This window comes from Triplophysa rosa, linkage group LG8, assembly GCF_024868665.1.
Source record: "Triplophysa rosa linkage group LG8, Trosa_1v2, whole genome shotgun sequence".
In the NCBI taxonomy this organism is placed as follows: domain Eukaryota; kingdom Metazoa; phylum Chordata; class Actinopteri; order Cypriniformes; family Nemacheilidae; genus Triplophysa; species Triplophysa rosa.
This window is the reverse complement of record NC_079897.1, coordinates 1,306,613-1,333,759: the sequence shown is the minus strand read 5'-3', so window position 1 is coordinate 1,333,759 and position 27,147 is coordinate 1,306,613. Positions and strand designations below refer to the sequence as shown.

Sequence of the window (27,147 nt, the reverse complement as noted above, 5' to 3'; positions counted from 1 at the left end):
AATCCATACACAGTAAGACCAATAAACACATATTTATCTAGTAAATGAGGCCTATTTTAAGGTTTGTGGTCATTTTAATGAGTCATTTAAAGGTTGAGCGTTTTAGGTGTCTTTTAGAAACATTTGCACAGAACTGCACACGATCTTATTTTATTTTTGATAATAAATCAATTGATATCTCAGACTGAAAACATCCTGCGATTTATTGGCCTGTGCTGGCCCGTCACAGACACTATGAGATGAGATCTGATCAATAGCCCGTGTTTGCGTTTGCTTCATCTGCTCATGAAATAAAGCATGTCAGCGGTCTCTCAACGCTTCAGTGCTGTAAACAGCTCTTGAGTTATGATGCAGTGACAGGAAAGTCAGTGATGGAGCGAGTGCGTGGCGTTGACGGGTTCGGAGACCGAGCCGTACATCACCACACGTCTGAAGGTTTCCAACAGACAAGGCTGGACAGGTCGAAATAACTGAATGGTCTGGAAATTATTATTTAAAATTCTGTCCGTTAAAAGACAGACAGACAGACAGACAGATATTGATAATTTCTCCCCTGATAGCTGACACACATCTGGCAGACATCTATTTAATGTCTGCATTTACATCTACAAGACATTGTGTGCTCATCTGCAGTACGTCTCTGAGACGTCACATAGACATCTAGAAGACATCTGTAAGATGTTTATGATTTAGAATGAATGTAAAAATGCTCTTTCTTAGACGTTTAGCAGATGTTTTTCAGACCTTTATGAGACGTCGTACAGATGTACCTGTGCTATCTGGGTCAAGCAGACATTTTAGCTATAAAAGAACATTTAGAAGGAAACGTACGTCAAAGCCACACACTATTAGAGTCCATGAAATCACAAATACTCAAACCCTTGAGAGGGTCTTTTAGAGGAGGCACAGGAGTTTAATGTTCAGCACCGATGATGTTTTTGAGACCCTCAGCGGTTTGAGGCCTGTAAAGTTCATTGTAAGACATACTTTCATTAGGTGGAACATTTCTAAAGAATCACACCCCCGTATGTCTGTGAACACTTTGACGTAATTGTAAGTTGTCATGACCCCCGCTGCCTCTGATGGTGAATTAATTCCTCACACGTTGAGCTAAATGTGAACTGTTCCTTTCAGTGCTGTGTGTGCTAATGCAATGCAAAGCGCCTGTACGGAACGGTAACGAATGACTGAAAGTGCAGCAATTTGCTATTGTCACATCAGGACCACGACAAAATCCCCCTTACTAAACTCTTTCCAGTTCTGAAAATAATCTTCATTTACACGTACCTTTTGACAAACATCTTTAAGGGATTTAACACAGCTCACAAAAGTCTATTACAGTTTGACGCAGAGTTCTTTGCTTCTTTTGATCATTTGTATTAATACTGTATGGTGTTTAGAGATTAGATTAGAAAGCATTGTGATGATATTTTAATAGTGTCGTGCACTTTGCATGACGTAAACCTCATCTTTTGTCTGCAGTCTGATCGCATGCGGTGCTGTGATGCGTCCCTACGTGGAGGCCAACATATCCCACAAATCCCACACCACCATCAAGTACTTCCTGAAGATGTGGAGCAGCGTCAGCGACACGCTCATCTTTATCTTCCTGGGCGTGTCCACGGTGGCCGGGAAGCACAACTGGAACTGGACCTTTGTGATTGCTACGGTCGTTCTCTGCCTGGTGGCCCGTGTTCTGGGTGAGTGATGCTCCGGACATCTGGAAGAATCTAAACCTGTTCAGTCTCAATAAGAGACCCGTGCGATCAAACTGTCAGGCCAAAAAAATGTGTCTTTATAAAGAATCAGTTTCTAATCATTGCCATGTTTGTTGCCATGTTCAACCTGCAAGGATGACACTGAAGTTAAAGAGATAGTTCAGTGGAAAACCAAAATGACCCCATGTTTTACTCGCCGTCAAGGTGTATATGACTTTCTTCTTTTAGACGAATTTCAGACGGTCGGAGTTATGTACCATTTTTCTTGGCTCTTCCAAGTTTTATAATGGGGAGTGAAAGGGGGATGAGATTTTGATGCTCCAAAAAGTGCATCCATGGCATTATATGCATTATACTCCGACTGCATTCGTCTGAAAGAAGAAAGTCATGTACTCCTAGGGTGCCTTGAGGGTGAGGAAAACACGGTGTCATTCATCCCTTTAACTGAGCGCTATCGGTATTTATGGACGTAAATGCAAATGACAGAAATGATTCATTTTAATATCCTAAAGGTTAACCTGGTGACCCGCATATCACTGCTTGTGTTTGATTCAGTGTTTAATTTCTCCACAGGTGTCATTGGCTTGACGTTGGTGATCAATAAGTTTCGTATTGTGAAACTGACCACTAAAGACCAGTTTATCATTGCTTACGGCGGCCTGAGGGGGGCGATCGCGTTCTCTCTGATTTACCTCCTGGACGAAAATCATTTCGCCAGGAAAGACATGTTCCTCACGGCCATCATCACCGTCATCTTCTTTACGGTGTTTGTGCAGGTCAGTGTCCGTTGCTTTTGTTGTCGCAGGCGGTTGAATGAAGGTTTGGTGTATGGCAGCGCGGTGAGGGCTCTCTAATGGTGCTGTAGTTACAGATCTGAGCTGCCGTGGAGAAAGTAACCCGCATCACTTTGGTTTGTAATGATTCGTATTATGATGTGATGCTTTCTGTGCTGAAACGGACCCGGACCTGCAGGAACTCCGTGTGTACGGTACACAGACCATAATGAGATACAAGTGTGAGATGTTTATACTGCAACAGGTGTTTTATCTTGGAGTGGTTCAGGGTCAGTGTGTAAAACTTGTTATACGATGGTGTGTGGTTTTAGTTTTGTGAGCCAGTCAATGATGCGCTTCGACACAGTTGGTGAAGCACTTGGTGTCAGTGGTCATGCACTTCGTCACAGTCGGCAATGCTCTTCGCCTTAGACGATGATGCGCTTGTCCCGCTTTTTCACTTTCTGTGCCTCACTTCACCACTGTCCGTGACCGTGATGTGGCGATGCACTTTGCAGCAATGACAACGCTGCCGTAATTGATGCTAGATTTGAATTATGTTTGAGGAAGTCGAAGTCTGTGGTTTTCTGTGAATATGTAGCATGTTTGTTAGTGGTGTATGTTATACAAGAGCACCACAAGTGTTTCTGGTAGTGTGTGAATGCATTTGTACTCAATAACAAAATCTGAACACATTACAACATACATGTGGTTCAGAGACTTGTTCCTGCAGGATTTGACACTGCCACGATAAAAATATACACAACATTTTAAAGTAAATAAAGATCTTTAAATGGTTATCAGTATAGTTTAATGTTGGATTTTCTCTGCTCTTGTTGCTTTGTTTCATGAGGTTATCTTCTTGTTAAGCACGCTGTACCAATCCGTTTTAGAATCTTAAGCATATTGTTATTGTTTTAAAGAACATTTCTTGTTGGGACTAGCTTGGAAATCCACAGACATTTTGGGTGTCTGTATATTGATGCAGGTGTGGTTTACATTGAGTTCTTTCTGCACATGAGCTGGTTTGGCTCTGGCAGGGATGACGGTGCATTTGTTATCGCCGTCTGCGGCGTAGTTTGATCTCCACTAGCTTCCGACCTTGAGGAAAAATCCTGCCACCTCGGAAAATGTAAACGTAACAGACGCTGCAGTGCTTCCCTCCTGTCCTTAATGTTTGTTCGGCACAGTATGACAAATCCTGCTGTTGACCAGCGATGACACGCTATGAATTACAGCTCCTTCCTCAAGGACAGGAAGTGCCGGCGGTCTTCCGCTCTTTTAGCGGTCTAGACGGTTTGGATGCATGTTATCACAGATGTATAGACAGTGAAACGTCATTGCTCTGGGATCACGGTGTGGTACATTTAAATGGGATTGAATGTGAGCAGAAGCACATGATGATTTGTCTGTTTTGTCTCTTTGTTTTGGCAGGGTATGACCATTCGACCTCTGGTTGACCTTCTGGCAGTGAAGAAAAAACAAGAAACCAAGCGATCTATCAATGAAGAGATTCACACACAGGTTCAACTCATTTCTCATATCATCTCTAACGTCACGCTCGGTGAATTAACTCGATGACCTTTCTAGAGATAACGTATGTATATATTGTGTAGCCATGCTGCGTTAAAGAGATTTTTATGTTCTCATTTATGCTACGTCATGTTATTTAAAACTCGTGTGGGAACACAAAAGAAGATATTTTAAGAATTATCTGGGTGATTTTGTTCACACAATGGAAGTCAGTGTTGTCCCGTTGTTGCTTACCAACATTCTTCAACATTAAGATTGTGTATGAGCACCACCTGGTGGCCAATCTTTGCAAGTTGTTTTCAGTTAAGACCGCTCAAACAAGCATTTAGTCCAAGCTTTAGCGTTACCTGCACCTTGCTGCAGTTATTAAGGATAAAGTACAGTAAAAATCATTGTGTTACAGTGTTGGAAATCTAAGAATCTGGAGGCAAATGTCCAGGTGCATTATGGTAGCGAGACTTTAGGCCTTACGTTCACTTAACCGTCTTGAAAATCAGGTCACGATGCTAAATGTTTGGAATGTTTGAATTTTGAAACACAGACACATTCTTGACTGGTTTTGTGAGGACCTCCAGGAAAAGAGATCCAGCCGTTGGAGTCATCTGACCACGTGCAGACGTCTAGATCGAACTCGAACCACATGTACAGAACAGAGCTTTGCTATTGGGTAGTTTGTGTCCATGAAAAACTCCTTGAAATATTTTATCTCACTATCAACAACTATAATTCTCGACGTGTGTCTGTATCTGAGAGGGATGACCATACTGTTGTCACAATCGCCATGATATTCAATGTAAATACATAATAGATATTTTGTCTGTATTATTGCTGCTTTTTATTTGCAACTAGTTTTGTGAACGTTTTACTGTAAAAGAGGCTTTTTGTTGTCCAAACACAGCGTTTGCTCACAAATCTGAATTTATTCATCACTTATAAAACTGATTGTTGCTATGGCGACATCTGTTTGAGTGCATCTCGTGACGGCGGGGCGGGCAGATATTTCTTTCAGTCTCGTCTGTCATCCTTCTGTCGGCAGATCACCTTTTTTAAATATTTTATATTCTCGGCTTTATTGGGTAGATGTTGTTTGTTTTTCAATCGTGTCGTTTTGCTGTCTTTAGTTTTTGGACCACCTGCTGACGGGCATCGAGGACATCTGCGGACATTACGGACATCATCACTGGAAAGACAAGTATGTTCCATTTAAATGTGAAGAGTTTATGAGATGTTTTTAGCTTTGTTTGAGGATGTTTTGCTCTTTGAGAGAATTGTGTTGTTATGTAGCATAACACAGTCAGAATCCGCGGAATCTCCGCGCGGACCTTCAGACGTGTTTCAGTGTCTCATCTCGGTGGCTCACCCCGTCCTTCCTCTTTTCAGGCTGAACCGCTTCAATAAGAAGTATGTGAAGAAGTGTCTGATTGCGGGGGAGCGTTCAAAAGAACCGCAGCTCATTGCTTTCTACCACAAGATGGAGTTTAAACAGGCCATCGAGCTGGTGGAGAGCGGCGGAGGTTCCAAACTTCCCTCTGCTATGCCATCCACCGTATCCATGCAGTGAGTGAAACCGGACGTCTACATTTGCATGCGAGCGTGAGGGAATATCACATTGTAGTGAACTTTACTGAAATGTCTTCCAGAAACATCCAACCCAAGAAGCCGTCTCAGGAGAGAGCGCTGCCTCAGGTGTCTAAAGCCCGCGAGGAGGAGATCAGAAAGATCCTGCGTACAAACCTGCAGAAGACCCGTCTGAGAGTGAGCACGCATCACTTCCTGTTCTGTCTTCACGTGACTAACCTCTTGACTGATATCGCGTGATCAATCTTGACTCTCTTCTGTGTTTTTTAGCTGAGGTCGTACAATCGACACACTCTGGTGGCTGATCCGGATGAGGACGGATGGAATGAGTTCCTCATTAAACGCAAGAGGATGAAGGATCTGGAAAAGGTTTGAGATGATATTTGGTCAATATGAGATTTACACTGCGTTCCAAATTATTATGCAAATTGGATTTAAGTGTCGTAAACATTTGATTTTATATTGTTCAATTAAACTTATGGATGGTATTGTGTCTCAGTGCTCTTTGGATCACTGAAATCAATCTCAGACACCTGTGATAAGTAGTTTGCCAGGTGAGCCCAATTAAAGGAAAACTACTTAAGAAGGACGTTCCACATTATTAAGCAGGCCACAGGTTTCAAGCAATATGGGAAAGAAAAAGGATCTGTCTGCTGCCGAAAAGCGTCAAATAGTGCAATGTCTTGGACAAGGTATGAAAACATTAGATATTTCACGAAAACTTAAGCGAGATCATCGTACTGTGAAGAGATTTGTGGCTGATTCAGAGCACAGAAGGGTTCGTGCAGATAAAGGCAGAATGAGGAAGGTTTCTTCCAGACAAATTCATCGGATTAAGAGAGCAGCTGCAAAAATGCCATTGCAAAGCAGCAAACAGGTATTTGAAGCTGCTGGTGCCTCGGGAGTCCCGAAAACCTCAAGGTGTAGGATCCTCCAGATGCTTGCAGTTGTGCATAAACCTACTATTCGGCCACCCCTAACCAATGCTCACAAGCAGAAACGGTTGCAGTGGGCCCACACATACATGAAGACTAATTTTCAAACAGTCTTGTTTACTGATGAGTGCCGTGCAACCCTGGATGGTCCAGATGGATGGAGTAGTGGATGGTTGGTGGATGGCCACCATGTCCCAACAACGCTGCGACGTCAGCAAGGAGGTGGCGGAGTCATGTTTTGGGCTGGAATCATGGGGAGACAGCTGGTGGGCCCCTTTAGGGTCCCTGAAGGTGTGAAAATGAACTCTGCAAGGTATGTAGAGTTTCTGACTGAGCACTTTCTTCCATGGTACAAAAAGAAGAACCATGCCTTCCGTAGCAAAATCATCTTCATGCATGACAATGCACCATCTCATGCTGCAAAGAATACCTCTGTGTCATTGGCTGCTATGGGCATAAAAGGAGAGAAACTCATGGTGTGGCCACCATCCTCCCCTGACCTCAACCCTATTGAGAACCTTTGGAGCATCCTCAAGCGAAAGATCTATGATGGTGGGAGGCAGTTAGCATCAAAACAGCAGCTCTGGGAGGCTATTCTGACATCCTGCAAAGAAATTCAATCAGAAACTATCCAAAAACTCACAAGTTCAATGGATGCAAGAATTGTGAAGGTGATATCAAAGAAGGGGTCCTATGTTAACATGTAACTTGCCCTGTTAGGATGTTTTTGATTGAAATAGCTTTTGATTTCAGTAAATATGACCTCCTAATGCTGCAAATTCAACAAATGACCATTTTCAGTTTTTTACAACCTATGAAATGTTTTCAAACTCTGTTGTGCATAATAATTTGGAACAGTGCATTTTGAGTTTTTCATTTTTTAAATAAATACTGTTGTCAGTGGGAGGTTTGTTCAATAAAATTCCAAATGTACCCTAACTGTTGATTACTTTAAAATTATACTGACTGTCATTTGCATCGACAAATTAGGAAAACCAGAGAAAGATATCATTTGCATAATAATTTGGAACCCAGTGTAGACATTTCCCAGTGTATCTTTCAATGAGCAATGAACATTTCTAAGAGTAATACTGTAAAACTTGCATTCGATTCCAGCAGTTTTGCGTGCATTTTATTTATTATTTTGATTTTTATCTCATAACAAATGTACATAATCCACTGGCTGTTTAAATTTGGCACAGTGCGAAAAAATCTTTCTTGTAATATTTTTCGGGATTGTTTTTCCGATACGTTTATCTACATATCCTTAAATCATGATATATTGACTTGAGAAGCGAATAATCTTGTCTTGCTTTCAGAGAAATCCAACACGATTGTTATAATTTTGCTCAAAACAAGATGCTGAAGCTGTTTGCCAGTGGGGTTCCAAAGGTTTTATTCAAAAGGAAAAAGGCAAACACCTTTCTCTTGTTTAAAGCTAAAACACCACAAAATATTTGTCCGATTTCTCTGAAATCAAGATGCTTGTGTCGTTTTGCATCTCGAGACATTAAGTCTTGTTTTAAGGATGTCTGGAAAATAATTTGTTTGCAGTGTTATGTAAAAGCTGTTACATAATTGTTTGTGGATTTATATTTTTGTCTTTAGATGTCACACGTGAATAATTACCTCACCGTTCCAGCTCCGCCCCCTGATTCACCGACCATCGCACGAGCGCGTCTGGCTTCTGGTGAGGTTGATTTATTCTGCTGTAACTCTGAGGATCCCTTTTGAGTTCTGAGCGTTCTCATCTGTCAGAGCTCAATGTCTTTGACTCCATCGAGTTGTGCATGCTAGTAAGACTAGAGGTGGTTTCACAGCGCCCCCTACTGATAGAGTTCAGCTGAGCATACTGGACTGAACCCAGGATTTCATACCTTAACAGACATCAAATAAAAAGTAAAAGCACTGAAAATATGGTATCTATGGTTACCCGTGAAGTTAAAGGTCTTGAAAATCACACAATGCCTCCTAAGGATCTGAAAGCTAGAATACATCAACATACTTTGATCTATACACCAACAAAAATCTCCCAAAAGTTCAATTTTCATACCAATGGGATCAGATTTATACCTGTTTTTGTACTTAGTCTTTACCTTTTTAAGATCCACCAACGTGCTTCTAAAATCCTTTCTCCTTAAAGCGCGTTTTATTTATGCTGGGTTTAAACATGTAAGAGACCTTTTTATTCAGTTAAAAAACTGAATTCAGTTAACTTTTTTTCTCACCATGAAAAAAGCCACAGAAGCTGGCACAAACAAAAGACAAACTTCGGAAGTTAAGAAATGATCCGTGTTGCAGTAGTTCAAGAAAAAAAAAGTATTATCTGAGATAAAATTGTGGATTTAAGTATGTTCTTCCCCTGCCACAGACCCTCAAGCCTGGGTCATCAAACCTGTGACCGGGGACATCCCTACCATCAAGGTCGAACTGGCGTCTCCGCAGTCTCCAGAGTCCGTCAGTGTGGTGGATGAATTCAAGAAGAGCAGCTATGAGCAGGAGGACGAGGACGGGGACGGCCTGGTCATGAAAGCCACGTCTCTCGTCGCGAAGAAAGACGAGACTGGCGAGGACGACAAAGAGCCGCAGCAGCGTCTGCAGCGGTGTCTGAGCGACCCGGGACCCAGCGCTGAGGATGAGGAAGATGAGCCCTTCCTCCCGTGAGCCAGCCGGTGGGCGTTATTGAGAGGCTGGGGGGTCCATCAGCTTCCTCTGAGACGCGCGAGACTGACAGAGCGTCTGTATATAACACTGAGACGGGAGGACAGATTTATTCTGCAGGAAGCCAAATTGAGGACGTCAGGGAAAGGAAAGAGACGAACCAAAAAGAAAAGAAAAAGGAGCAATCAAAATATTATTAATATTATCTTCTTCTTTTTTTGAACTCGACACCATGTCGTAACCAGAAACAGTGTGGCAACAATAAAAACATTGATAAAACAAACGCTAAAAGTTCAACTTCGCTCTGTATGACCTGTGAGTATTTTCACAGTATATTACCCAGAGTACATACACAGTGTTAAATAATGTGTGAACTCACAATTAAAATTTGAATGAAATATGATCGAATGCAAAGACGTGAAAGAGTCTTACACGACAGACATCAGGCTTCATCTCAAAGCGATTGTTGGTCATCCAACGTTTATTCTCTGTTTGACATCAAATTCAGCGTTTCTCAGTTCGATCTTGTCGCAGCACCTCTGGTTAAGACACGGTGTAGTTTAGTCTTATTGTGGGATAGACACATGAATGATGGAGAAGAGAACTATGCATTACCAAAGGTTTAATTTCACACTAGATTCAGGTTGTTTTTAAAGCATCGATTGCCTTCATTACACTTTTGTGGTTTTTTAGGACATGAGTTGCCTTGATTTTTTATTTTATCAGGAGTGAATTATGTTTTCTGTTTGACCTCGAGGGGTTTTAAACTTCAGGAGCAATATAAAACCGGACACGTTATTGCCTTTGTACATTTGTCGGACGTGCGCAGGACCATCAGAATTATCCATCTGAACCACCAGTTTCATCTGTCGTGAACTGTTTGCTTTTACTTTATTTAATGACAAAGAGGATTTGCGTGGAATTATTCTGCTTTCCCTTTAAAAGCACTCAAGTGCTTTGGTCATGACAACACAGAGAGTGATCTGAAACTCTAAACGCTGCTTTAAAGGAACAGTTCATCCCAAAACAAATATTCTGTCATTATTTACTCGCTTTCAACCCCGTATGCTGTTTTTTATTGCAGGAGACGTTTAAGAATTAAGGTGCTAGCGACGCCAATATCAGGCTTTTTATTCCCTGCGATCCCAAACACCAAATGTAAAGCTGACGTGCATGCAAGATGCTTTAAAGCACCCATAAATGTAAAAACACGTTTTTTTTCAGGGAAATCAAATAACGGTAGATGGGTTTAGATATTCATGAGGGCGAGTAAATAATGAAAGAAGTTTCATCCTGAATACATTTGCACCGAGTGAGCTAACGCTGTCCTTCAGATGAGGAGATCCAGACATGTCCTCGTTTCATTCTGTTAAGTGCAGGACGTTTTAAAATGAATTTATTCAAAATGTAATGTATCCAAATCTATTTTGCATGCACAGAGAGTAGACTAGACTTATTTTATTGTGAGCTATGTTGAGAAAAAGCGATATATTTTACATGTGAACTCTAAAGATCCATTGATGTCTATGATGTGCTTCGGAGTATTAATGCTAACAGACTCAGTTATTTTTCAAACTTTCTGTGCTTGTTTTGCCTTCGTGGATGCTTCTTTTGCCTTTAAAATAGATGTCTGTGTCGCCGATGCCGGTGCAGTCTCAGGGGCATGGGATGGTTTATGTTGTTCCTGTTTATTTAACCGGGTCGAGTATGTCAATACCGGGTCGAGTAGTCGTGATGTAAACAAACTTCAGTATTCACGAGAGTTTTCATTTCACATTATCTTTTGTTCTTGAAACGGAGCTACGCACCACTATAATACTAATACCAAAAAGAGGAGTGTGGAGAAAAATGTCATTTAAATGATCTTTTGCATTGACTGCGCTGGATTTTGGAGAGAATCTAGAGTAGAATTGAGCTAAATGCCTTTTTAAAATGTGTTAAATAGAGCTGAAACACTTGACAAACACTCGGTAGAGGGGTGTGGATTATGCAGACGTGTGTAAACAACACATTTAAATTCAGTGGAAATGTGCAGGTGTGGATGGTGTGGAACGGCCCTCCGGCTCGTTCTGGAGTTGGTTTTGAATGCGGGTGTTCTGACTATTAATAAGTGTGGTTATATATTGGTTTTGCATTTCGGCTCGTCTGATCTTATTTTCCTATTCTTTTTATATAGCTCAGTCTTGAGTTGAGATTTTTCTTATGTTCACTTAATGCCTGTCTGTGAGGCGCCTCGGAAAACATCATTTACTTGATATTTGATTTATAACAGCTTTATTTTGCCTTCAGTTGCCTTTTGAGTTTGTTTTTACAAATGAACGTTTTGTGTTTACATTGTTTTTTGTGTGTCTGTTGTGCTGTAAGATGAAGCTGCTGTGTGTTCATCTATAGACCAGTGCGGGTGTTGAATGCTGATTACAAAATCTTCAATCTTCCAGATGCTTCATATGACCGTACATGCTCTTTATTTCTCATATCACTGCTTATTGTTTTTGCAAGAAGGATCTCACAGTTCATTGCATGAGCTCCTTGTTCTTTTTTTGTTTGTTTGTATTTTTAGTAGGAAGTGATGTAAAATGCAGACGAAGGTACAAATGTGCCTGTGTTTCGTGTTAATACTAGTCCTGATTGTGCTTACTGCATTCTGACAAGCAAAAAACAAATGATGTGATCTAATCCTGAACTTTATCTTCAGTTTCAGAGTTTATTCATAGGGTGACCATTAGGGTTTTTTATTGGTTGTGGATTATTCGTGATGAACTGGGTTTTAAAGGTTGTGTATTATTTCTGTGCTACTATAGCGGCACCAAATGGATTATAAATAACTAAACTAAAGAAAAGTTCAGACAAAGTTTGAATGTTGACTTGACAAAGCTGTGCCAGAAAAATGTTTGAAAAGCCCTGAAGTTAAAAAGTTTTCTTGGTCATGGATAGATGGGAATGTTCGTCGAGTGAAAGCTTTAGGAGTTTAACTTGGAGGACATTTTGTTTTGTAGTTAATAAGAATTTAACTCTGAAATGTACTTTCTTTATATTTTTTATTTAAATTCATTCAAATGTTCGTGAATTTTGTTCTGTTTTCCCAAGGACACCAAATACACAGTAGAGAAGGTGTTTGCATGTGTGAAAGGCTTAAGGGTTTTGGTTCGTGTGCAGTATGGTAACTGTTGGCTTGTTTTCTCGGTGTTCCTTTAGACCTTGAAGACATGTCATCTCTTGTCTGTGTTACTCTTCATTCAGTCTGGAGGCAAAAGCACTTTATCATAACAGAACCTTTAAACCATTTAAAATATAGCAATAACTAAAGCCATTCTGTGTGAATATATGGTGAACTCGGATGAGGACGGCAGGTGTTTACTGACGGCGTCGTTGTGTTTGGGTTTACTGATGTGCTTTCAGCGTGATGTTTGCCTATTCTGCCGTTTAAGTAGCCCTCTTTTGACTGGACTCGACTGATAATGTGCGTATATTCTCCATCAAATATTTATTTTATATACAATGGGAAATAAAATCTATATCAAAATGTAAGCGAATGTGACACTTCACTGTTTTGTGGCCTGTAGCTTCAGCACTTCATTGCATTCTGACAACTAACAAACAGTTTTTGTCCTGGAAGATAAAGCGAATAAAGTTCATTTGCTAAAAGAATGATATTTACCCTTCCATTTATTTCATTGTATGTTCATTGTACTGGTTTATATCTGAACTGGTGCTTCAGATATAAACCAGCGGAGAGAGCCCATGTTTCACCAGTCGATGTGTGACGCACATACTTCTCCACCCTGACCTCATCTGTTTTATGAGCTGTTGTATTGCAAGGGCTGCAGAATTGGGTTGCAGATTTTTTTGTGTGTTATGTTTACCCTACGAAATTCTGAAGATGAACAGTAAAAATAACACATAAATACTAAATATATGAAAAGCTTCAAACATTACATTTTTTATAATGTTTCGCACTATTACAATTAGATTTTGAGCCTGACAAAGGCATTCAACATTTATGTACTGTAATCTACTTTATTTTTTGTTCATTTAATGTTGAATAATGGATTATTTATTCTATACCATGTAATGCAAAATTACAACTGCAACATTGTTTTTTTGACTGTTGTATGATTACAAATAAATAGAATAGATTGGACGAAAATATGTATATATAAAACATCAAAGTTGATTTTATTAATGGCAATTGTCAAATACTAAAATATGAGTGTCTGTATTTTACAGCCGAACTTCAACTCTTGATGAAGGAGTGTTGGACGCTTAAAGTGATAGTTAACTCAAAAATGAAAATTCTGTCATCGACTCGCCTCTGTCATTTCAAACCTGTATGACTTTCTTTCTTCCGCAGAACACAAAAGAAGATATTTTGAAGAAGGTTGGTAACCGAACAGCACTGGACTCCATTCACTTCCATGGTATGGACACAAAACCAATGCAAGTGAACGGGTCCAGTTAACAACATTCTTCAAAATATTTTCTCTTGTGTTCTGCGGAAGAAAGAAAGTCATACAAGTTTGAAATGACATGAGGGTGAGTAAATGATGACAGAGTGAACTATCCCGTTAAATCTATCAGACTTTAAAGTCTCTCTTTCAATATTCTCAGACCTGTGGAGTTTTTTTTTTAGAATAATCCCAGACTTCTCCGCCAAAGTTTATGCTGTAGAACGCCAAGCAGCCGCAATAATGTGTATTTATTTCTGTTTGGGTGTCTGTTCAATTGCTGTGACTCATTGGCTTGTCGGTTTTTTTCTGCTGACGAGAAGCTGAACCGTGAAGCTCGATACGCTCGAGTGAGGATAATGTGACCTATTTGCATCAAAATCTGCTTATTTTCCTGGGATTGTTCTGGGGTGTTTAGAGAAATGTAATATTGAGATCCCATTACTGAGATATTCAAATAATAAATCAGAATACGCAGCTGTGAATATAGATGAGCATTTTATTCTTTATTTCAGAGAGTTTGGGTTAGGGATATTTATGTAATAGAGCAATAAGAGTATTGATGTAGTTTTCAATCAATAGTGCTATTAGTATACCTCTTTTAAACTATAAAAATAAAAGTATGCGTTCAGTCTACTTTTTATGTCTTTCTGGGCTATCACAATATCAGATTTTCACGTCAAGGTTATCACGACAAAACGCCGCCGCCGCAACGGTTTTATAACGGTATCTTTTAAAACGTTTTTGCAGATAGGCTAATCAAATTCAAACGTTCATTCATCTTTAATTTCATTTTGTGCTTTTTTTTGGCAAACAAATTACACTTAAAAGACAAAGCGAATGCTGAATTATTTACAACATTATGATATGGCTAGAAGTAATATGGTATCGATAATTATGATTTTTTTATATCACTGTGTTATTGACAATACTGGGATGTTGTGACATAATGTCTTTCTCATTGAAAAAAACACAAGTATACTAGTACTTAGTACGCAAAATATTCTTAAAAAGTTTTCTTTTTGTAAAGTAAAACATGATGCTGAAAACTTTATATTTGTTTTCCTCTCGCTCTCCAAATCATTTGAATGTGAACCAAACACCTTCGTTTTATTCTTGTACACTTTGCTGAGTAAAGTATTGACTTAAGTTTCTGTTCTCTAATGCACTGTTGCTATAAATGGGCCCTTCCCCTCTTCATCTAAATGAAACATCTGGTCTAATCTCCCGTTAGATTTGCCTTTAAATAGTCGTCCCGTGGGACCTGACCAATCAACACCGAATGGAAATTTTCTGCTGCCGGTTGCACTCTACTTCTTTTTCTCTCGACCTCTGCTAAACTTCTCTGTAACTATCAACTTTTCTGCTGTGATTGGGTCTTTGTTTACCCCTAATGACCAGCACCACATTAATCGGCCCATTTGTCTTATTTTGTTTCGGGAAAACTGCTCTCCATCTTGGTCCCGTTTGATTGGAATTCTCTTACACTTCTGTATTGATCTCTGCCTAGATTTGGTGTTGCTGATTTGTTTTAAAAGTGCAAATCGTTTCGCTCATTTAAGCCAAATTAAATCTAGACAAACTGCTGGAAGAGTTTAAATGTGTGCAGTTCTCAAATCAGAATATTAGCAATGCGGTAAATTATTCATCACTTTCAAAGCCACTGAGACCTTTCTCAAAATATCTTCACACACAGGTTTTGACCCAGATGAGTGTGATGTGCATGATGACAGAATTTATTGTTGAACTCATATTCTAACTTTGCTTATAAAATGTTTATGTTGTACAGCGAGTGTAATCTGGTTCAACGCTACTAATCTTCCTTAAAGTGTTCCATTGGTTGTACAATAACAAACCTAATTCTTAGAGAAAACCTGCATTACCCAAACACGCCGCGCGGTGGCTGTATGCGCTCGCGTTTGCGCGCGTCGCGGTGTTCAGAGGCGCGCTCCCCCTCACCGCTGCTGATCAAAGGCGTTTGCAGCAGACCGCCCGGATAGACGCGGAGTCCTACAGCTCCACAACGGCCGATGTGCGCGGATCACACATCTGATCACGGCTTCGTTTCACGGCTTTGCATCGACACACCATCCGCGGCGTTTCCGCGACATCCATTGCGCTTCTTTCTTCACTGGTGACAGCAGGCGAGCGCGGAGCAGAACGGGCGCTGATGGGAATAAGAAACAGCGCGTTTTCATTACATTCCTGTTCGGAAGAACGATCCACGCTTTCGTCGTTCATATTTTAGGAGCGCGCGCATCCCTCTCCATGCATCGGACGTAGACTTTGGGAACGCGGGAGAGTTTTCGCACGGCGTCTGAACGGAAAACCAACAGTTTTCACAAACACTCGGAACGATTATCGGCGTCTCGTCGGTGCTGTGACGCTCGTTTTGATCTTTGGATGTATTCTTCAATGCGCTCGTCTCTTGGAGTGATGTGCAGCGTGCCAAACGCACATAGATGTTGAGAAGCGACCCTTGACGCTGCGGTTTGCGAGGTTATCTGCACGATATGTGCTGTTTTATTCACTCTGCGCAAAAAACTTCAGCGTTGCACTATTTGGCAACGCGCGTATGCGAGAGCATCTGTAGACAGCAGCAGCGTGTTTGGAAACACATTGATGTTTTCTTGTAATGTAAAGCAAACAGGCGTTTAAATATGTGTTCTTGCATGTGCATATAACATTGCGCTCTGTTTCAAAGCTGATTTCATTTTAAGGCCATTAAGTTTCAATTTTGGTTTCCTATAAGCATTGTTGTCAGTGTGTTGAAAGCGCATGTTAATAGTTATTAGACACTATAATTTGGTGCTTTAATTTGGAAGATTGAGTGCATTTAGTTTATCGGATGAGATGACGACAGGAAGCTGGTTAAAAGGCCACACCGATGCGCAATGACGCTCTTGCAGTGTGCACATTTGTTGACGCAACCTGTGGCCTCTTAAATCGATAGATTTGGAAAGATTGTGTCACTTTGTCCAGTGTACAGTTAAGGTTGCACAACAGCGCTGTTATTTTGACTTTCTGACCAAGACGCGAGTTTTAAGTAGACATAGAGAGCATCTACTGTATAGTACCGTGCGTAGCGTGAATAGTGGAAAGTTTCGATGGTGTTTCGAAAGTTACCCGGTGTCTCCGCATCGGGCATGGGGCTTCGTCTCTCTCAGAAATTCGTGTTTCTTCTTTTTCTCTCGGGTTTGGTAACGCTGTGCTTCGGGGCACTCTTTTTCTTACCCGACTCCGTGCGCCTGAAGCGCATCTTTCTCTCCAAAAATGAGAACCCGGCGGTGACCGTGGGCTCCGACAGCGACGCCCGGGAGCTTTCCAAAAAGGTGCCCGGAGACCAAGAGCACCAACGGGTGGGTTTAAAGGGTGCTGACGCGAATGTTAAACTGAAAGTGAGCCGCAAGCCTTCGGTAACCCATGGAGCGAGAACTGTGGAGAGATCTGTTGGGAGTAGGACGCAGGAGGACTGGAGCCCGGCGAGGGCGCACGAACAGACGCCCAAGGACGAGCGGGTAACCTCGGGCGCTCAACACATCGGCGGATTCAACTTTGAGAGTTTTAAAAAGTGTCTGCAGAAAGCACCCTTGGGGAAGGACCAGGGAAAGCCATCAGATCCTCAGACGCTTCAGAGGAGAGAGAAGGTCAAAGAGGTAAGACGTGTTGCGTGCACGCAGTGTGTGTGAGCCGAGCGGTTCTGTGCTGGTAAGCGAAGGGTTGTAGGTTCAAACCTGGCAAGATATGAAACCGTGACTAAAAGAATGTTTTTGTAAAGAGCGTACTTAAAATAGAAGTTCAATGATTACATTTTTTTATTGCCTTTAAACTCAAGCTATAGGGGAGACTGGGGCAAGTTGTCACATTTCATAACTGAAAGTGAGTTTCACTACACATACGATTATCTCATGAGCCCTGGAGAGGGGATATCATTTGCTTAACATACCTTGACCTCCCTTGTACAAGCCCCTGGGGCAAGTTGTCACGATGACAATTATTATTAGACACCATACGCTTGTATGGTGTTATTGACCTGCATGTTTTATTGTGCTCACCTTACTAACCAATAGGAGTGAGACATTTGTGAATTGGATGATTCAATGATTCAAAATGGAAGATTTTTGACTTAAAATGTTATAGATACTGAGACACGGTGCCTGTGACAACTAGCCCCGGTCTCCCCTATGAATCCAGTTCTCATAAGCAGTGAGATGGTTTTACTGGTATCTCGCTGTTCTAGCTGACATCTATCTGTGACTTCTCATGCTTGGCTTTAGTTGGTTTGGTTGAAGCTCTGCGTTTATAATAGGCACAGTTTACACGGAGTCTGGCATTCAAATCTTTCTTTTGCTGAATCAATATCCATCAGAGCCGTCCTGGTGTGCTGTGTAAAGCTCTTCTTCTGTCACAACGAGTGTTGTTGAACTGAAAAGACACTTCAGTTGTACACTATGTCTTTTGTTATTGGAAAAAAGATCAATATTGGTGTTTGCAGTGGGTCACAGTACAGTTACTGTTGAGCTCAGCAACCCGGTATCACGCCGAAGCGTTGTAGACACGGCGGTTTACTCGAAAATGCGTGTCAGTTGCCTCCTCCTAGGCGTCAACATGACGCGCTCAGTTCTTAGCACTTGTAAAACTGAAACGGTTTTATAAATACGTATTATTTGTACTTGTATATATTTTAGAGCACTTAACCCCACTCCTACCCTAAATCTACCCACCTCACGGCGATTAAAAAACACGCAACAAGAAAATAGAAGTCAGCCACGAGCATTTATTAAAAACACTACGAACAGGTCGCGTTGCATTCCGAGTCTTTTAAAGCCGCACGATCGTGTGAGCACAGTAGGTTTAATCCCAGACGACCGCGCGCCAGGAAAGCACGCAGTGGCGTATACACCCCAGTTTAGCGTGTGACGCAATCGGAGCAGGACAGCCAATGGCGTTAAGCCAACCTAATGACCTAACCAGTCACGAGACTCACGAGAGCCAATGCCATTTCACAATCGAAGCTGACGTACCGGCGGCAATTTTTGAAATTGTACGCAACCGGAACCGGTTTTACGGCGGACAAAGAACAGAACGCTTGGAATAACTGCACTTTTTGAATAAATAGCATCTGTAGCCGTATCTGCCTGTTATGTGTTGTGTTTTATATCATATAATATACCAATTGTTAGGTGTAGGGGGGTGGGATTACGTGCTAAAATGCGTCTAAAGTGTGCGCACAAAGTCGTAAATGTACACAAAATACAATGTACACCAGTACGCGTCATGAATTATAAAAACATTCGAAAATCACCCCGTTCTGCTAACGTTACTCCACCTTCATACATGCGTGTCATGTTCACGCCTAGACGAGGCAAAGCGTGACACTGACACGTCATACTGGGTTGAGCTCAGAATCTAAAATCTCACACGCAGGTCTCTTATATTCAGTGTTGGGTAAGTTACTCTGAAAAGTAATTAATTACTAGTTACTAATGACATATTCAATAGTGTAATTAGATTACTGTACAAATTACTCTCTCCAAAAAGTATTTAATTACTTATTACTAATTTCTATATCCTACATCAACCTTGATGAGTTAAGTGATTCAAGGATAGACATGAAACGGCTCTTTTAATTTATTCAAATCAATAATATAAAACTACATAATGTACTCTTATTATCTGACCAAAGTATTATAAACGTGAGAATTATACATTAAAGCACAGATTTTAAAGTTCGACTTTTGATGTCAATTCCACTATTGCACACACATACACACAGTATTAAGTTTAATTACATCAGAAGTAACTGTAATTAAATTACAGAAAAAATCAGAGTAATCCCTTACTTTACTTTTTCAAGGGAAAAGTAATCAAATTACAGTAACTAATGACTTAGTAACTAGTTACACCCAACACTGCTTATATTCTTATTTATATCGCGTTCTAAACTGAAGTTTCTATACATAAGAGTCTCTATACTGTATATACACAAATGATCAAGTTTTCATCTTTTGTGTGGTGTGGACAGAAGGATGTTAGTGTTTAGATCACTATGAGTAAGTGATGACAGAGTTTGTTAGTGTTGAGCGGCAGAATGACAGTGTTTCAGCTGACGTCGGATCTGAATATCTGTCCATACGTTCTGTCACGGTTTCTACCGAATGTGCCATGTTTACTGAGATCTTTGTTTTGCTCTATAGTCTGAAATCCTGCATTGTGTTTTCTATTGTTATATTATATTTCACTGTGCCAGAAGTGCTGGAGAGTTTCCAGAGCCGTAGGGCGGCCTGTGTTTCATACTGTAGACAGGACTCTGAAAAGAAAGAAAAATGCAAAAACAATCAATTGACAACAAAACAAATCTGTTTGAGTTGAAGTCGACGTTGGCAGCCCAGTTTGCATTGGTTGCGCTTCGGAATGAAACGGGACATTCAGTCATTCAATGAAGAATCTGATTTGAGCCTTTGTCATTTGATTCCATTTGGTTTCCCAAATGCTTTAATAATAACTATTGGACACAGAAAATAGGAGAAACATTCCAGCAGTAAATGATGTTAATTTGGATTAGTAGTTTGGCAAAGAAGAGAATCGATATCAAAGTTACACAACAACAACAAAAAACTGTTGCAATGTTTCTAATGGACAAAAATTGAGCGTGATGGATCATTTACAACCCAATCCATCAAAGTCACTGTTAATTGTTTGTATGGAAACCTTCGGTCATCACACGGCACAATAGAATCGGAGGGATTTACGGGTTGAGACTGTGGTCAGCTGAGAGGATGAGAGAGCTGTTGTGTTCGTAGGCATTAGGACAGTAAATAACATGTTGATTTTAGGATGAAATGAATCTGTGCGTGTTTGTGTTATATGTGATGTCAGCGATTCATCATCAGGTGATTCAGGAGATTCAGCCACTGTGTCATATGCTTTCCATTAACATCACGTGATGAATTAAATATTCATGAATCCTGTGCGTGTGCTCTTTCAATGTGTTTTGACGAACACCTGTGGAGTGTGTGTCTCGTCCTGACAGATCAACACAACCTGATTAAACAACTGTGTTCAATAATAAAATCGGGAAAAAAAGAAAAGTTGACTAGAAAGAGTTTTCTGAAGATGTGATAATTTGTACTCCATTTGGTTAGTTTAGGGTTTAGATTGGATTGGAATTTTTTTCTAGGGCTGCACAATATTAACAAAATATGCGACATGCGGTTTTGTTGTTGAATATTGCGATAACGGTATTTTTTGCGATATAACATTTCCAAAAGAAATGCTAGTTTTATAAGCTATTTTTTAAAAATCATTTATTCATGTAATTATCGTACTGTAATAAACAGGTAATAGATATTCTTCTGATGTAATTAAATCTAATTCAGGATAAAAAAAACTATTGAGGAAGAGACAAACATTTAGACTTAGTTTAAAACACTATGAATGACTAAAAACTCAGCAGATATTCTGATTTCTGGTTTGCTGTTAAAATAGACCTGCAAACACAACATGCGTTACTCTCAAACATTACTTTTTATTCACATGTAACCATACAATCATCAAGATCAGCTTAAAACAAGAGCATCTTTTAAACAAAATATTTCCTTGCCCTGCCTGTTTTTTAAATAAAAATAAATAGCTAAAAAAGCTAAAGCTTTAGCTAAAAAGCGTGTGATAGCATCTGTTAATTCCTTGTGGCGTTTCAACGTTTTTTCATAATGCGTTGCATTTGTAAAACTTCGATCGATGGTTGTCTGTACGACTCCCGTATTGTTACTTGGCTATTCGTTAGCAGTTTTGGTAGATTTGGCCTTAAACTTTCGGAAGTCTTCATACAACTCGCTGTGGTTGTGTTCCAGATGACTGCGGAGATTAGTTGTATTTCTTCTCGACGTGACCACAGTTTTGCGGCACGACTTACACAGTACCTGCATTCAGTGTTAGGTAAGTTACTCTGGAAAAGTAATTAATTACTAGTTACTAATTACTTATTCAATAGTGTAATTAGATTACTGTACAAATTACTCTCTCCAAAAAGTATTTAGTTACTTATTACTAATTACTTTCTATATCCTACATCAACCTTGATTAGTTAAGTGATTCAGGGATAGACATGAAACGGCTTATTTAATTCATTCAAATAAATAATATAAACTACATAAAGTAGTATTATTAACTGACCAAAGTTTACAAATGTGAGAATTATACATTAAAGCAAGGATTTTAAAGTTAGACTTTGAATTTTGATGTCAATTCCATTATTGCACACACATATTACACAAAGTATTTAGTTTAATTACATCAGAAGTAACTGTAATTAAATTACAGAAAAAATAACAGTAATCCCTTACTTTACTTTTTCAAGGGAAAAGTAATTAAATTACAGTAACTAATTACTTAGTAACTAGTTACACCCAACACTGCCTGCATTTGTGACACGTCTTCTCTCTTGAAGCCAAAATATTGCCATATTTCAGACGTACCGTTCGTTTTAGGCACAAGTTCGTCGCTGTCATTTCCTCGCTCGTCTCTTGTTACTCCTGCCATATTTATTTTCCGCTCTATACTATAATAGCACCTACTTGGCGGATATAAAGATAGTAAGGCCCCTTCTGATTGGTCCAATTTGGACAATCTAAGCATGCAACACACAAATGATTGACACATAAAATAAATTGAATTTTTCGCAACTCTAGTTATGGATATTGCATATACTATTATCGAGATATATAACGATCATTTTACGATATATCGGGCAGCCCTATGTTGAGCCAGGAACATGTGGAACGTGTTGCTGATGTCAGATCCAAATATGGATTATTGGTGTGGAACACTGATGTTTTCAACACTGCCGGTGTGTTTTTCTTGACTATTTTAACATTAAGAGAGAGAGAGAGAGGGAAAACATTAAGGGGATAGTTCACCCAAAAAAGAAAAAACAGAGAAAGATATTTGGAAGAATATCTGCAATTTTCAGTTCCTGGACATCATTGACTACCATAGTAGGAAAATATAAAATGGTAGTCAAAGGTGCCCCAGAACTGTTTGTATCCTAAATTCTTCAAAATTTCTCATTTTGTGTTCAACAGAACAGCGAGAACTGATGCAGATTTTGATGTCCCATAAATGTCAGTTGCTAACATTCTTCCAAATATCTTTCTCTGTGTTCATCAGAACAAAGAAATGTATACAGGTTTGGAACAACTTGAGGGTGAGTAAATGACAACAGAATTGTTATTTTTGGGTGGAGTATGCCTTCTTCTGGACCAGTGTTGGATCTGCGTTGTTTACTTCTTACCTGTATATTTGATGTGCTGTACTTGCAGTCTATTGGCTCTTAGCAAAAAACTGCAAAAACATGGAAATTGTTATTAGAAATTGGGTTGCTCATGAATATTCCAAATCAAGATATTCATGTTCCAGTCAACGGTGAAGTATCTGAATCGTAGTTTCTAAATGATGGAGTTGTGCTTTGAGCAGATGTGCAGAGTTTGGTGATGTTGACCCGGTCAGGGTGATCTTAACTTTAGCAAGAATTAACTTTGGTTAAACAACCAACGTCCAAGTGACTGTGTTTGACCCAAACCAACTCAAATGTTGACCGTCTCATTTCACATCAGTCTAGAAGCGTCTGTTTAGACAGAAGGGCTTTATCTGAGACCTCAAGGACGTCTCGTGTACTTGAACTGTCTGAGAAAATCTTTTGGTGATTTCATGTTATGAGGTTTTGTAAACTTACATTTTGTTCTTGAAAGCTTTTAATGAAGAACATTGAGGGGTTTTCAGGACCATTAAAATTGTTTTGCATATTGTGATTTTCATGACATTCGTCATGTGTTTAATAATTTTTTAAATAACCCATGTATTTCCAATTCTCATTATTTCAATACAGTCCCCACATGAAATAACACTGTAGTAGTTTTTTAGTCCTTACTATTTTAAACTGTAGTAACATTCCCAAATGCCTGCAGTGTTTTAGATCCATACCATAGTAAATATTAAAGTGTACTACAATATTTTCTACAGAACACTGTAGTACACATGAACAAAACACATTTATAGCACTAAAGTATATACTTCAATTTACCATAGTAAATACTAAAGTACACTACAGTAGTTTTCTTGTAGGTCATTTATACTGCATTCACGTAATGTTTGACGGTTCTAAAATATTCTTATGTCACCCCAAACTTTAAAGAAATATGACCCGGGACGTGTGTTCTTGAAAGTCTTCTTGAGATGTCAGCAGGAATTTGATGGTCGTGTGAGGAATGTGAGGTTCTCGGCGAGGTTTGTCTGCTGTATAACCTCTCATTCATCAGGGCTTTTGTAATGGGCCGCCGGCTGGAGGCTTTATCCTCTGTTGGGACACGCCGCTTGGGCGTTCACCGCTTTGTCAGATGGATAGAGTTACACGGAGCAGCTTGGCACAGTTTGGCCTCGGGCTCGGAGGAGGAGGGGAGCGGAGCTTTGAGCTTTTCCTCTCAGGAAAGCCAAGATCCTGTTCCACTTCTGCGGGCGGAGGAGAACGCTGCCGGCTCCTCAGATCACGGGGAGAGCGGAGGAAGGTGTAATTAGCTTCTGGCTATTTAAACGGAGACCGCCGAGCGATTACAGAAGCTGCTCCTCTGGTTTTGTCTCGGAAAGAGCTTGAAAATCGTATTCTGATTGTTTTGACAGATATAATTTGTACCGTTGTCAGATGTCGTTAAATCATTCAAAGAGAACCTTTATGTTGAACAAAACCTCTTGGAAAGAACGAAAGTTATGTACGAAACTAGCCAATTGGGTGGTTATGGGGACAGTTCGCCCCAAAATAAAAATTCTGTTATCATGTATTCCTGCTCATGTGGTTGTAAATCTGTATGCGAGTCTTTCTTCAGTGAAACACAAAAGAAGATATTTTCAGTGGAGTTCAGTGTTGTTTGATTATCAACGTTCTTCAAAATGTCAATGTTCAATTTTGCGAAATTTAGATTTTGACATCACCTAAAAGCTGAATAAACAGGGTTTTTCCTGCATAGAGAAATTGGAGGCGGCCGCCTCCGTCAAATGTCGTGCCGCCTCAGACTCGCCAAAATAATGTCGTTTTGCATCCAAGTATGTTTAATTTCTTGAAATTTATTAAATTAACATGACGTACATCATTGTAATGTCTTTAGCTGTGCAGTCGGATCGTTGAATCAGCGTATACTGCACACAGCGAGTTCGCCAGTATGAACGCACATTGCGTTCAGAAAGACTCGCACACGAATGACTCATTTGAACCGATTCATTTAAACTATTGAACTTTTCAGTCACTAGCGAATATAAGAGATCCTTGAATCATTTAAAGTGAACCACAGAGAATGCAAGATGTGAATGAGCTTTGCTCATTTAGTTAATTCAGCTGGCTAATGTGGGCTGAAAAGTTAGTTGAAAATGATAAAAATCTTCATGGAGTATGATTTTTGCCTAACATCCTAATGATTTTTGGCACAAAAGAAAAATCGATCATGATCCAATGTAGTTTTGGCACTTAAAACATGTTCCCGTGCTACTTAAGACTGGTTTTGTGCTCCAGGGTCACACATATCTTCATTTGTGTTTTGAAGTTGAAAGAAACTCATACAGGTTTGAAATGACACGAGGATGAGTAAATGATGCAAGAATTTACATTTGGTTTGAATAAATCTGTCAAGAAGCATATCTAATGAAAATCTTTCATGCAAATATGTTTTAAACAAAGCATTTCATGCATTACAACACTTATTTATCAAAGTTCTAGTCGTGCATTTAGTTTGCTTTACAGCGTCTGCGTTTACAAGATGATAAACTGGTCAGTTGAAGTAAAAGATTTATTAACTGGGTTGTTTGTCTTTCTCACTTGCAAACACGCTTGTTTGTTATTTCGGGTGATTTTGCATCAGATTCCAGTAAGTAGACGTTGGTCACATGACCTCTGCTCGGCTCCAGAAGCTTCCTTTTGACCTCTGAATGTTTTTCGAGTTCAGATTCTTCTGCTTCAGCTTCCTGAGCCGAGTTTAAAGCTGCTGTGAATATCATTCATATATTAAAATACAACGTACAATGTTTTTTTTGTAAAATGAATTTTTACAAATCTAAAAAAACCCTGTAATTTTCAGGTGATGTACGGTGTAAAAGGACTGAGTTATTTTTTTCTGTCTGTTTTGTTTTCTCATTTGTTTGTCTTTTGTGTCTCGCGTGTGTTTGAGTGTTAATGTGGTTTGTGCTGTCATTCACTTCTGTCATAAAATGTTAGATTGTTTTAACCTGTGGTTTAGTCAAATATGAACACAAAACGAATCGTTGGGTTTAAATAAACCTTGAAACCGTCCATATTTGACCCAAACTCGGGTTGTTTTTACCGTACATGTTCTGAGGTCAGTTCAAGTCGAAGGAATATTTTACTAATATGTAAATTCTGTCACATCTGTCTCAAGTTTGTGTTGTTTTTGTTGTTTTTTGTTTTTGCTCAGGTTTTGTATGATACACCCATAGCACGGATAGAAATGCATTTCATCTTCTTCATTGATCTTTGTGTCATTAAGCGCGCGCGGTGAGTGTGTGTGTGTGTGTGTGTGTGTGTGTGTGTGTGTGTGTGTGTGTGCGTGAGTGTGTGTGCGTGCGTGCGTGCGTGTGGGAAGGGTAAACCCTACGGTATGGGGACAAAATGTCCCCACAAAGATGACAATATCCAAAATGTGTGTGCGTGCGTGTGTGTGGTGCGTGCATGAGTGTGGTGTGTGCGCGTGTGTGTCGCTGTTCTCTTGGAAAGATTAAGAAGCACCTGGTCTTTATTTCTCACAGATAAAACATGTTTTATTTCATTGCGTTCACGTCTGAGCCAAACTATTTGGCAGTCAATGATTTATTTATGCAGGTCCCCGTATCACGTTGTGCAATATCTTTATATGCAATATCAGTTCAAATCCGGTTCATATGGAAAGTTTGTGTTGTGTGTCATGTTTTGGTTATTTTACCACTTTATTTCAAAAACATGTCCAGGATCTTATTTAAAACTTGTTGTTTTGCATAGAGATAACAAGTCCAAATGAGATTTTTATTCCTTTATAACATGTTTTGCATGACATTAAAGCATCATCTTTATAACTATAATGTTAAAGAGATAACAGCAGATAAGCATTTGGATTTAAATAAACATACAACATTGTATTAAAGTCTATACATTTAAGTTTGGCATTTGTAAAATAACAAACGTCCTTTGTGCATGATACATTTTTTCTTGAGATTTTTTTTTCTTCTGATATCTGATTCTAGTTGTTCTGTTGTATTTGTGTCTCTTACTGCTTTGGTGTGGATTATTTTTTCATACATTTTTTAAAGGGCCGGTGTATGTAATTTAGCGTCATCTAGTGGTGAGGTTGCAAATTGCAGCCAATGGCTCACTCCACCTCTCCACCCTCCTTTCAAAGCACTACGGTGGCTGACACAGAACTAAGATTTTACGTTTTCGCTTCTTTGCTGAAGGAGAAAATGTATCGCTTGC

At 39.7% G+C, this 27,147-nt stretch overlaps 2 protein-coding genes across 3 annotated transcripts in view; both read left to right on the top strand.

Moving 5' to 3' along the window:
• Positions 1-13,257, top strand: part of slc9a1a (solute carrier family 9 member A1a) — a 30,839-nt gene extending 17,582 nt beyond the window's left edge. Inside the window, exons 4-12 of the mRNA XM_057339582.1 lie at positions 1,483-1,700; positions 2,292-2,494; positions 3,926-4,015; positions 5,146-5,216; positions 5,405-5,581; positions 5,665-5,779; positions 5,873-5,971; positions 8,146-8,227; positions 8,909-13,257. Of these exons, the coding sequence (XP_057195565.1) occupies positions 1,483-1,700; positions 2,292-2,494; positions 3,926-4,015; positions 5,146-5,216; positions 5,405-5,581; positions 5,665-5,779; positions 5,873-5,971; positions 8,146-8,227; positions 8,909-9,201 (1,348 nt within the window). The 3' untranslated portion in view covers positions 9,202-13,257. The remainder of the gene's footprint in view (positions 1-1,482; positions 1,701-2,291; positions 2,495-3,925; positions 4,016-5,145; positions 5,217-5,404; positions 5,582-5,664; positions 5,780-5,872; positions 5,972-8,145; positions 8,228-8,908) is intronic.
• A 2,343-nt stretch (positions 13,258-15,600) lies between these two features.
• LOC130557580 (mannosyl-oligosaccharide 1,2-alpha-mannosidase IA) overlaps positions 15,601-27,147 on the top strand; it is a 150,960-nt gene continuing 139,413 nt past the window's right edge. The window contains exon 1 of one of the 2 annotated variants that reach the window (XM_057339461.1): positions 15,601-17,299. In XM_057339461.1, the coding sequence (XP_057195444.1) occupies positions 16,751-17,299 (549 nt within the window). In that variant the 5' untranslated portion in view covers positions 15,601-16,750. The remainder of the gene's footprint in view (positions 17,300-27,147) is intronic. The other variant, XM_057339462.1, reaches the window with a different exon arrangement.